We start from the raw sequence: 11,614 nt of genomic DNA, 5'->3' as shown, positions 1-11,614 counted from the left end.
AACAGAAAAGAGTGATCTCTTCTGATTTCAGCATGTTTTGCTATTATTCGACTGATGCTGAAGATTACACTGACATACAAATCAAGTCAAATTATGTTTAATGTCATGTCCCATTACACAGGTGTTAAGGTGAGTGAAGAACTTAGGTGCATTGTTCCTCACAATAGTACAAAAAAGAACACATATTTGCAAAATAGAAATAGTGAATATTTACATATACTATACACACATTATACACACACTATACACACATTATACATACTCTCTGTTTACAGTATTGCACTGGTTTAAAGCTGTTTAAATGTACAGGTATGATATAATCTGATTTACTAAAGGCGCTGGATGGGTGTGAATTCAGGTGTAGTGTAAGTGGGTAGAAGTCTTTGTGGGTGCAGTGTGGCAGTGCGTGGCAGTTCCAGTAGTAAATGCAGAGTGTGTTTGTAAGGGGTGGAGGTGTGGTGACACAGGTGAGATAGCTTGTGGACTGTGGACAGGTGCACTGTGCTATTGTCTGTTCAGCAGCCTAATTGCTTGAGGGTAGAAGCTGTCTCTGAGCTGACAGGCTTCTATTAAACGTCTTTTGAGAGGTTATTAATTCTGGCGTTGAAGAGTTGGCAACTCACGGACAGGCACAAAATGACATGTTACCGATGGCCAGCTCCAGGTCAAATCCTGATCATTCATAAATAAAGATATGCAGCAATTTTACCTTATGGAACAGCTTTAACATGATTGTGATGCTCTGCTGACTGTAATAGGGAGAATATCATTGTCGTTGATTCTCCAAATGCGGCACGCCCAAAACTGCACTATGCAACTTTGGTGAAGTGGGCACGGCACCAATACCATAATGCTGCTTTTCAATGGTTTGAACCCTTAGCTTATTACAATGTTGTTGATCCTAAAGCAGAAACTACTATGAGGTCGGTCATGCAGATTTCTCCTGTACAACATCTGGAGAATTCGACCCTTCCTCTCTAGAGAGGCCGCTCAGGTGCTTGTTCGGTCTCTCGTCACTTCAAGACTTGACTACTGCAACTCTCTTATCCTTATCCAGAAAGCAGCGGCACGGGACTTGCTGTTACTCACTGTGCTTGCACCGAAATGGCTTTATGGTTTAATGGTTTAATGATTTTTGAATCAACAGTGAAGCACTTTTGTAATTCGCTCTGGATAAGAGCGTCTGCTAAATGCTGTAAATGTAAATGTATGAGGTAAACAGGCCACCTGTCTGAGCTGAACCTGAAGTACGGCGTGCCAAGTACAGTTCTGTCAAAAAGTATTTGCACCCAATTGAAATTGATCCCAATTGTCAATTATATTTGGTAAATTGGTTGATTTAGTAGCTAAGTGGGCAAATACTTTTTCACATAGGTTTTGAATGAATCTTCACTAAATGAAATGATCATTAAAAAGCTGTAGTTGTGCGTTTACTCGTGTTGTCATAATCATATATCAAAATTTGTTGGATGATCTGATTTAGTATTTCAAATGTGACAAACATGCAAAATAGAAGGAAAAAACAAACAACTTTAATGTTACCAAAGACAACATAATACCAAAGGTAATATTCCTGCTGTTATTATTATTAGGACACAAGCAAAGCAGACACAGAATCCCAGTCAAAATATATTTTCAGTTTTAATACAAATAAATATTATTTGAACATCAAGGAGAACAGAAAGTTCTGTATATCAAAATAAAGACAGCAAAAGAAAAATACACTGACAAGACATGCAGCGTGCCAGGTTAAGCTTGTTAATCTAATCATCATGGTCTGCTGCTGTATCACCAGGACAGTTCGAGTTTAAATCTTCTTCATCTATAAAGCAAGAAAAATGACATTTTGCCTGAATGCAATGTTTGTCTATAACAACCTTCAGATATTGACAAAAAAGGCAACATTTTAAAAATGTTTTTGCTTACCGTTGTATGCTGTTCCACACCATATGCAGTAGAAATGTACACCCCTTAGGTAAGAGGTGATATAGTGCAGCTTTTCTAATGACTGAAAATGCAAAATAACATCGTTATCAATAGGAGATGGGCTGCCAATCTGTCGATATGTACGTCAACACTTTTTCTTTTGTTTTTACCGTCAGCTCCTCCTCTTCATCACTCCCATCAGTGCTGGACTCTTCGGTATCTTCTGCCTCATCATTAATTACTTCAGGCCAATACCAGATATCCTTAGGTACACTTATACCCTAAAACACAAAAAAGGAATCTGCGCTTTTGTTCGTTTTTAGTTTTCTCCATGGTTTGAACCCTGTTCTGTACACTGTGTAAGTAATTCTGGATGAATAGACCAATCGAAATGATCTAAATTAGTAGGAATACAATTTTACTTTGACTTCCAAACTTAAGCCTTCTTCAGTAAAGTCAACATTTTGGAGATATGTGTTTTTCATTGGACAGCGCCGATATACAGTCAGTCAGACACACACACACAAAGAGAGAAAGGATTCAAAAACATCACATTTTTTCCAAACCTTCTGACTGTCGAGCTGTTCACAGGCCCTCTGGCTCTTTCTCAGGTCTCCTTCCGCTTGCTGCTTTTCTCTTTCTGTTCTCTTTCGATCTCTGTATTGAAAACACACCAGTGCTAGAATGACTGTCCAGCAACCATGACAAAATGACACAATCCTGAAGTGATAGTATTTCAAAAATATCCTGGATAAAAGCTGTTACTATTATGGTCACTGCTGAAGCCAAACCCTAACCAGGGAGTTGAGTGGTTGAGGTGATGGCCAACCCAGAGACTGCTTGTGGAATCTATTCAGATTTTCAATGGGGTTTATGTCCAGCTACTTAGACTGCCCTTTAGGAACCGTGTTCATTAAAGGAACTAGGAGCAGCAGTGGTCTACATGTTAGAGATATATGCTTTGGAATAGGTCGATGGTTTGATCCCCTGGACTGACACAGAACATCTCTTTTTCCTTTCTCAACATGTATGGCTGAACTGTCCAGCAGCAAGGCACATAACCCTGGGATCATCACAGTCCATCAACCTGTTTCAACCAGCATCTTTATTTTGGTCTTGCTAATCAGATATACCCCATTTCCAGGTTCAAATGGTTTTAAAACAAAATAACCAATTTGGAAAGCTTTTCAAGTAGGTTAATAACATGATGGTGGCATCCAGTAATACCCAGGCTCATAGCTATAGCAACACAGATATGTAGTTTTTAAGATTATAGCAACACAGATATTATGTTGTTTCTGAGCACATAATTAATAGATTCAATTTCCAAAAGTCACCAAACACTAATTTCTCAATTAATCACTCAAGCAATTATTTTTTTTAATAGGCAATTATTGTGACGACTAATACATTTTAATTAATAGACTTAAAACTTACTAACTAGACTTAAAACTTACTAACTAGACTTAAAACTTAACATGGTCTTAACTTGGAATTTTTTTCTGGGGAAACAGAAAAATAGCCCAATAACAAATATTAGACAAAACGTTCAAGTTAGAATGTTAAGTTTACCATAACAGCAGATGAAGACAGAACCCACGGTGCTGTTATGTTGTCGTTTTACGACAAACTGACAAAGATTAGCCATCTACACTTTGCGAAGCGTACAAAGCACTGCACTGTTGGGACTCTGTCCAAAATAATCCAACAAATTGGATGGATCAAATAAGAGAAAGAACTGGAGAACTCCATGCCTGCGTCCCAAACCACACACCTCTATACTACTGCTGACTATAGTGATGAACGCACTAATGAACACTTCCAATGGTGGTGCACTATTTCTAACACACATATTTAATTTGGTAGTGGGCAGTTTGGGATACAGCCCAGTTTTCATCTTTATGATGTGTTTATGCAAATCAACATATATCCATAATCAAAGACATCACCGAGTCTCCCAAGCCCTGATATAAACTGAGCCGATCAGTTGATTTAACACCAGGTCTGTGCTTACCTGAAGTCCTCTAGATTTCTTTTCTCCATCTGTTGTTTTACTTGCACCTTTTTCCGGTAATTTTCCATTTCCTCTTCTGCTTTCCTTTTCTTGAGCTCCTCCATTCCAATGCCCCCTCTGTCTAATACATGCACATGTAAGCCATTCAAGTGCAATATATATTCCAGATCAGACCTGTAACAGAGACTTACACAACTTACCTGTTTTAATGTTAAGTGGAATGGGTTCGACTCGGCCAGCACCTGCGATATGAGAACATCTGTTAATAATGTCAAGGCTTGTATTATTGTAGGATTGCTTTTTTTGATCTCACAACATCCACTAGATTTCCAAATGTTTGTGGACACTCCTTCTAATGAATGCATTCAGCTCCTTTAAGCGTCTCCTTTTGCTGACACAGATGTAAAAGGTAAAGGTGCACGTATTTGTCACTGTACAGTGTACACTGTACAGCGAAATGTGTCCTCCGCATTTAACCCATCTGGTAGTGAACACACACTCACACACACACACACACACACACGTGTTAGGGGCAGTGAGTACACACACACACCCAGAGCGGTGGGCAGCCAACTCCAGCGCCCGGGGAGCAGAGAGGGTAAAGGGGCTTGCTCAAGGGCCCAACAGTGGCAGCTTGCCGAGCCCGGGAATCGAACCCACAACCCTGTTATCAATATCCCGGCGCTCTAACCGCTGAGCCACCACTGCCCCACTGTGCATGTGCATGTCTAGTCCATGTAGAGAAGTACTGCCAAAAAAATAGGACTCTCTGGAGCATACAATCATGAACCTATTGGCACCATGCCTAATGCATAAAAAGGTGCGGGCTAGAGGAGTAAAAAGCCCACCGGCATTGAGCTGTGGAGCAGTGGAACTGTGTTCTCTGTAATGATGGTGGTGGCTCAGAGGTTAGAGCGCCGGGTTATCGAACAGGGTTGTGGGTTCGATTCCCGGGCTCAGCAAGCTGCCACTGTTGGGCCACCTTGAGCAGGGCCCTTTACCCTCTCTGCTCCCCGGGTGCTGGAGTTGGCTGCCCACCACTCTGGGTATGTGTGTGTGTGTACTCACTGCCCCTAGATCACTAGTGTCTGTGTGTGTGTGTGTGTGTGTCAGTGTGTTCACTACCACAGATGGGTTAAATGCGGAGGACCCATTTCGCTGTACATTGCACCTTTACCTTTTTACCTAGGCCTTTCGGGATGGGTTGTGGAGGTGATCATTTAACATCCGGACCTCACTAACACTCGTCTCTGAATGCAATCAGATCCTCCAACTGGTAGAAAGCATTCTCTGGACAGTATAGACAGTTACTTAGACAGTTACCTGCTTTCCCCAGGCCTTGTCCTGCTTTGTAGCCCATCTTCTGCAGCAATGCAAAGCCTTTGTTTTCACTGCTTATGGAGCTCTGCAGGGCTGCATCTCTGCTGTCCTGTTCCTGCTGTTTATAGCTTTTCTGTTGATTCTGGGTGTTTTTCTCTTTGTGAAGATCCTCTCTTTTTCGAGCCTCCTTCACACGTTTAATCATCGGCAGGCCAGGTCTGACATCCAGTCTGACACAGGATTCAAAGACAAGGGTCATCCACACGCCTGCTTTCACTACATCAGCACAAGCAGCCCTGCAGTGCTTAGACAAGAGCCTGCACATCATTCATTTCTCTAGATCTAGATCATAGCTGCTGGATATGTGGACAATAATGCACTATTTGGGAGTAATACTGTTTACTATGAGCATTGCTGGATAGCTAGTTAGCTAGCTAGCTTATCATTTTGCTAGCTACCTAGCTAACTAGCTAAGTCGTGACCATTCTGCCTCAAATAACGTGAATAAATGACCGGTTAAACTGCCACAGATTGACCACTTACACTTGGTTAAGAAAAGCATCAGACATGTAATCGTCTTCATCTGCAGCCATTGTTCTGATTAATAAAGCTAGCTAGCAGCTTTGAAACAGCACTGAAGCTAGTAAAGATCGCCGACTGCCAAAGAGCGAAATTTCAAAATAAAAGACTTAGCCATGAATGTCATATGAAGAGCATGCAATTACAAATATATTACTAATAATAGGAATTGCAATAGAGCCATTTGGAGTAAGCATAACTTAACAAGGTGTCCATAAATTATATATAATTTAAATGATAAAAATATAATTATATAATATATCCTGCTTTTGTCAGAATAACTTCTACTATTTTTCTACTCCCCAGCTGGAGCACTACTGAGGGGCTTTAGACCCCTCTAATCCAAGCCTGATATTAGGCAGCATGGCACCAACAGGTTTATGTTTATCTGCTCCAGAGAGTCCTATTCTATTGGCAGTACTTCTCTACACAGACTAGACATTACATTACATTTATGGCATTTAGCAGATGCTCTTATCCAGAGTGACTTACAAGGTTACTCGTATTACAGAGGTGGGTCAGTGTAGTGTTAGGAGTCTTGCCCAAGGACCCTTATTGGTGTAGTGCAGCATAGTCACCCAGCCTGGGAATCGAACCCCAGTCTCCCACATGGTGTGGTAGCTCACTGGCAGGTAGTGGTGTTATCTGTTGCGCCACACCAACCACTAGACAAGCTGTGTGTGTGTGTGTGTGTGTGTGTGTGTGTGTGTGTGTGTGTGTGTGTGTGTGTGTGTGTGTGTGTGTGTGTGTGTGTCAGCAGTGGGTCAGGGACCCCCAATTTCTGAACGAGCACTCCCAGAGAACTGCATACCATCAACATATAGAGCAGAGTGGCACGCAAGAGGCCTTTACTCACTTGTGCTCAAGAATGAGGTGAATTTCTACTGCTAGTAGACTCGTATGACCATACGCTTCAATACACCTGCAAATTCAGCTACTTCCTTCACACTATGGCCTTTAACACACCCAAATGCAACCATTCTTTTTTGCTGATCATTAACATCTGCATTATATATATATATATATATATACTGCAAAGTGTAATATAGTGCAGTATGTTATAAATCCCGACTTCTTATAATAATCTAGGTCCTGTACCAATAATGTTGCAAATGATCCTAATGAATAACAGTTGCTCTTCATCAATTTTGTCATGCAGTCACTTATTGATGGAAACAATTAGAGATACTGGCAGTTTGTGTGAAAGGTGATCTTGTAAATAATGCTACAAAGGACGTATGAGGGGTTTCCCCCCCTCCACATTCCTTCAGACATGGCCATGCTGACACACGCTGCACATTTCTGCACACTTTCAGCTTCAGTGCACAAACTCATCCCAATTCAAACGAAACCATATAAAGAAAGACTTCACTAATGCAGCACCCATTAAGTACGAAACATCATCAGTGAGCTGCTGTGGGGATTTGAAAAGACTTTATTAAGCTATGTATGTTTGGCCTATGTGTTGAAGTGTGTTAAAGGCTGCGCGCTGCACAGAACTGCTGAATCAAGCTTAGTGAGGCAGTTCATGATGGACCAGTTTGTAGTATGAGCCACACGAAGGACAACGTTGTGGATTTCCCTCATGGAGCCAGAACCAGACAATGGCAGTGTTATCCTCCTCACCTTGAAGGAAAAAAAACACAATTAATTTAAATGTATAAATGCAATGCCCGATTAATATGGGGATGCTGAGCATGAACATCATGCAACAATGAATTTTAAGGTGGTACCTTTGGTTCTAAGTGTCTGATTGTTTTTTCAATCTTATCCACAATGATGTGCAGTATTATGCAAAATTCTTTGTCTTGAAAACTCACTTTTGACCTTTATAAATACCTTTGTTTTTTTGTGAAAACACTATATAACAGAATAAATGAATAAATAAGCATACTTTAATGAAACAAAGTAAGAACTATTCTGTTTTACAGTTAGAAGAACGAGTTGTAGTGATTGATTAGCCAAATGAATATCATGAGCATCATAAACGCCATACTAATGGCTCCTTATTAGACACTGAATACACATAATAGAAGCCACTATTTGACCTGTGTTCTGTACCACTTGCAGCGAATACTGCCACTACAAGAAACCTTTTCAACTCCTTTGATTTTTATCATTTATTTTTATTACTATTTGGAGAATAGATTAACTGGTGTGAAACATGTTATTAAAAAAAACATTGGGTAACAGCAAAGTCATTTACTACAGTCTAATTTCTCATTCATTACATTCCCTGGCTTTCATTTTGGTAAAAGATCTGAAGCACACCCTATGTAACTTTTCAGACAATGTTCATTTTCTCAGACATATGTTTATAGTGTGTTCTTTAGTGGTTTACTGTTTTTTAGCATATACATAGCTTACAGAGGCAGCCAACCAGACGTTTGTCACTGATGCCAGGTACAATGTGAGGGTCCCCCTTAGTTCCAGCATACTCCTTTGGCTTGAATATGCTGTATGGGTCCTATTAAACATATCAAAGGATGCAAACATGACTAAAAGTCTGCACAGTTCCTGAAAATATATTATTAGATTTTTATATTACTATTATTTTTAATATAATTATTATATTTTCTTACTTTGCCCTTCTTCATAGCCTGCAGTATCCGCCGTTCCAACCCTGCTGCCTGCTCATCATCTGTTGGAATACCTGGGAGGGAGAAAGAATTAAGCTTTTTATGGCAATTTCTACTGAATGTATATTAAAAGATTTGGCTGCATATCAAATGATTAGAATTTTCCATTTTCAAAATCAGACTCTAACTGAAATAGACTATTATTCAGCAGCTCAGTAAAAAAGCTTGTAATTAACTGTTTTCAATCAAATAAAACCCACTTGTGGTAAGACCAGCTGCAGTAAGATGGGCCACAAATGCTCCGGATCCAAACTTAATGGCCTGATGAGACCAAAATGAACCTCTACTGAAGTGATGGAAAGGCTGAAGTGAGAAGAGGACGGTGGAAGGAGTGTAATGACTTTGGGTTTGCGTGGCTACTTCTGAGTGATGGGCTCACTAATCTTTAATGATGTTGTACAGTGTTCTACAGAAGTATACAGAAACAGCTTGGGCACCCCAGGTCCCATTTTAATGTATATAAGTGATGATAAATCCAGTTATTTTCACTTACAAAATCAACAGCATGTTCCTTTTGACCGGGTGCCCACACTTTTGCATAAGTTGTATGCTAAGTCATATGTATATGCAGAGGCTTGGAAAGGTTTGGGCACTCCAGGTCAAAACGTCTGTTACCTTGAACAGTTAAGTGCTGAGAAAATGATCTGACCTTTTTTAGAAGGCATGAGAAAAAAGTCTTTTCAACAGTGTAATCAAGATAGGTGTTTTTTAGCAAGCAAAGAAGCACCATGCAAAACGTTGAGCTCTTAGCTTTTACCAACTTTTACTTAATTAGCTTGTTAGAGCTGTAGCTTGTGCAATGTGCATTGTTAGGAAAGGCCAGGTGAAGCAGATTTTAAAGCTTTAAATACTCCTCGAACCTTGTCCCAACATTAAGCAGCAACTAGCTCCTCTTAAATGGACGCTGAACTGTTTTCAGGAAGCCATTCCCTCAGTCTGTAATGTAAGTAAGAAACTGGAGTAACAGGAACGGTAGAGGTCGAGCTGAGGTCTGGAAGATCAAGACAACCTCCTGAGAGAACTGCCTGTAGGACTGCTAGAAAAACCTTAAGGAAGATACAGCAGACTCTGCATTGCGGTGCTTTATCCTACTGTGCAATGAGACAATGCACAAACATGACCTGCACGGAGGAGTGTGCGTCAGGAATTTTCCATCAAAAAAACATCTAAACAAGCCTGATTTATTTTGCAAGTCCTGTGGGCTGATGAAGTTAACATAGAAAAAAATACCTCTCCAACTGTTAAGCACAGGGGGTCAATCATGCTTTGAGGTTGTGTTGCAGCCAGGGACACATGGAACATTTCGCTGGTAGAAGGAAGAATGGATTCAGTTAAATATCAGCAAACTCTGGAAGCAAACAAACATCACACGGCCTGTATGAAATAGCAGAAGATAAAAAGAAGATGGCTTCATCAGCAGGATAATGATCCTTAACACACCCCAAAATCCACAATAGGCTACCTCAAGAAGCACAGGCTGATGTTCCTCACAGTCCTCCGACCTAAACATCATCAAAAATCTTGACTGGGCTTTAAAAGAGCAGTGCATAAAAGACGACCCAAGAAACATTTGCAAGGCAGAATGTCCCGCCACAAGAAATGAAAGACTTCGGCTGGCAGCAAAAGGCATTTACAAGCAGTGATACTTGTTAAATAAGTACTGACCATGCAGGGTGCCCAAACCTTGCTCCAGGCCCTTTTCTTTTTTCATTATTTAGCAAAATAATTAATAAAAAATGTAAACTGCAAAATTGGCTGAGGGGATAATTGCCTTTATACATAGGTGTTTCTAATAAAGTGCAGTGTAACCTTGCTGAGTAAAGGTCAACATTGGGTACTGGCATCGTCCATTTGTACATAGTATTCTTATACTCTTGTCCTTCAGTGTGACCTACCTTCCCTTGTGTGTGCAGCTCTTCTCCCATGGCTGAGTAGTACCATAACAACTAAATTATGTAAATCTAATGTACAGCCGTAACCTGCGTTGCTTCTTTTTGTTCATCAGTTCAGCTTTATTATACTTATATAATATAATAATAACAGGTGCATGTATTTGTCATTGTACAGAGAAATGTGTCCTCTGCATTTAACCCATCTGTGGTAGCGAACATACACACACACCCAGAGCGGTGGGCAGCCAACTCCAGCGCCCGGGGAGCAGAGAAGGTAAAGGGCCTTAAATCGAACCCACAACCCTTGGGTTATCGATAGCCTGGTGCTCTAACCGCTGAGCCACCACTGCCCATCCATATTAAGGGGAATGTGTGAGCAGTGCATAAAAACAAATGTCCCTCTTTCACAAATAAATATTGTCAGATTCATATTCAATAAATAAGTCAGATTCATGCTGTTTTTCTAAATCAGATAAATTAATCACAGCTATGCTACTATAATGATTGATCCCACTGCCCTTGTCACTGCAGTGTTTGTCTTTGTCTTTGCTTAATGTCAGAACAGAGCAGAAAGCTACACCATGTCCACGTAAGTCACGTACGTCAGTTTTCAGCTCAGTGTTCTATGCTCAGCACTTTGACAAATGACATACAATGACATCCGATTGCCACTCATGCCCATGCCCTCCCATGCACATTTTCCATACTGTAAAACAGGCAGCACATAAGGAGCTTGTTCATTAGTCAGTGAGTTAACTGAATCAGGTGTGTTAGGTGTGATATGGAAAAGCAAAAATGTGTCATGTGCATAGTGTGGGGTCCACAGGGGGTGGGATTTGGAACCCTAGTATACCACTAGGGTACAGAGCCTTTTTTTTTTCTTCCTTGTTTATCATATGTATTGTGTTTGTTTATTATTCATTGGTTTTTGTGTGGTACTTATGAGACCTACGAATGAAACCAATATCTTCAGTGGTCTAACTAATAGACTATAACTATAAGCATGAGAGAAATCGAGAAAGAGGACACTGGAAACCCAGCACATTTCTGCGCAGTACCACAAAGTGTATCGCCAGGAAGGGTTTGGTCAGTCATGCTAATTTCGCAAACATCTAATAAAAGTAAGTACTTGCTTCCATTAATTGCTAGCAACATAAGCATGTATGGTTGACCCGTATCTTTAACTATAATGTAATATATATCTTTGCTGTCGTGCATAAACCTGGTATCTGATGTATGTATAT

General features: G+C 40.4%; 2 protein-coding genes across 3 annotated transcripts in view; both read right to left on the bottom strand.

Annotated features, from left to right (window-relative positions):
* Positions 1-1,628: 1,628 nt before the first annotated feature.
* Positions 1,629-5,933, bottom strand: gpatch11 (G patch domain containing 11). Of its 2 annotated transcripts, XM_072676801.1 has the most exons (8): positions 5,804-5,933; positions 5,264-5,490; positions 4,141-4,182; positions 3,941-4,061; positions 2,493-2,583; positions 2,097-2,207; positions 1,927-2,008; positions 1,629-1,822 (listed from the first exon to the last, which is right to left on the bottom strand). In XM_072676801.1, the coding sequence occupies exons 1-8, from the start codon at positions 5,851-5,853 to the stop codon at positions 1,764-1,766; spliced, it is 783 nt and encodes a 260-aa protein (XP_072532902.1). In that variant the 5' UTR covers positions 5,854-5,933; the 3' UTR covers positions 1,629-1,763. The 2 variants fall into 2 exon arrangements, with proteins under 2 accessions (XP_072532902.1, XP_072532901.1); XM_072676800.1 differs by lacking the exon at positions 5,804-5,933 and having other exon boundaries at positions 5,264-5,777.
* Positions 5,934-7,256: 1,323 nt separating this feature from the next.
* cox5b2 (cytochrome c oxidase subunit 5B2) overlaps positions 7,257-11,614 on the bottom strand; it is a 6,255-nt gene continuing 1,897 nt past the window's right edge. The window contains exons 2-4 of the mRNA XM_072677440.1: positions 8,422-8,492; positions 8,207-8,306; positions 7,257-7,465 (exon numbers count right to left, since the gene is read on the bottom strand). Of these exons, the coding sequence (XP_072533541.1) occupies positions 7,353-7,465; positions 8,207-8,306; positions 8,422-8,492 (284 nt within the window). The 3' untranslated portion in view covers positions 7,257-7,352. The remainder of the gene's footprint in view (positions 7,466-8,206; positions 8,307-8,421; positions 8,493-11,614) is intronic.

This window comes from Salminus brasiliensis, chromosome 4, assembly GCF_030463535.1.
Source record: "Salminus brasiliensis chromosome 4, fSalBra1.hap2, whole genome shotgun sequence".
In the NCBI taxonomy this organism is placed as follows: Eukaryota; Metazoa; Chordata; class Actinopteri; order Characiformes; family Bryconidae; genus Salminus; species Salminus brasiliensis.
The sequence above is the reverse complement of the archived record's forward strand: the minus strand, read 5'-3'. Positions and strand labels throughout refer to the sequence as shown.

Excerpts from the sequence above, each read along its gene's own strand:
- gpatch11 (XM_072676800.1), bottom strand. The coding sequence starts at position 5,588 with ATGATGTGCAGGCTCTTGTCTAAGCACTGCAGGGCTGCTTGTGCTGAT. Across the intron at positions 4,183-5,263 it reads ACAAGGCCTGGGGAAAGCAG|GTGCTGGCCGAGTCGAACCC; the intron begins GTAACTGTCTAA and ends CTCATATCGCAG. Across the intron at positions 2,208-2,492 it reads AACAGCTCGACAGTCAGAAG|GGTATAAGTGTACCTAAGGA; the intron begins GTTTGGAAAAAA and ends TTTGTGTTTTAG.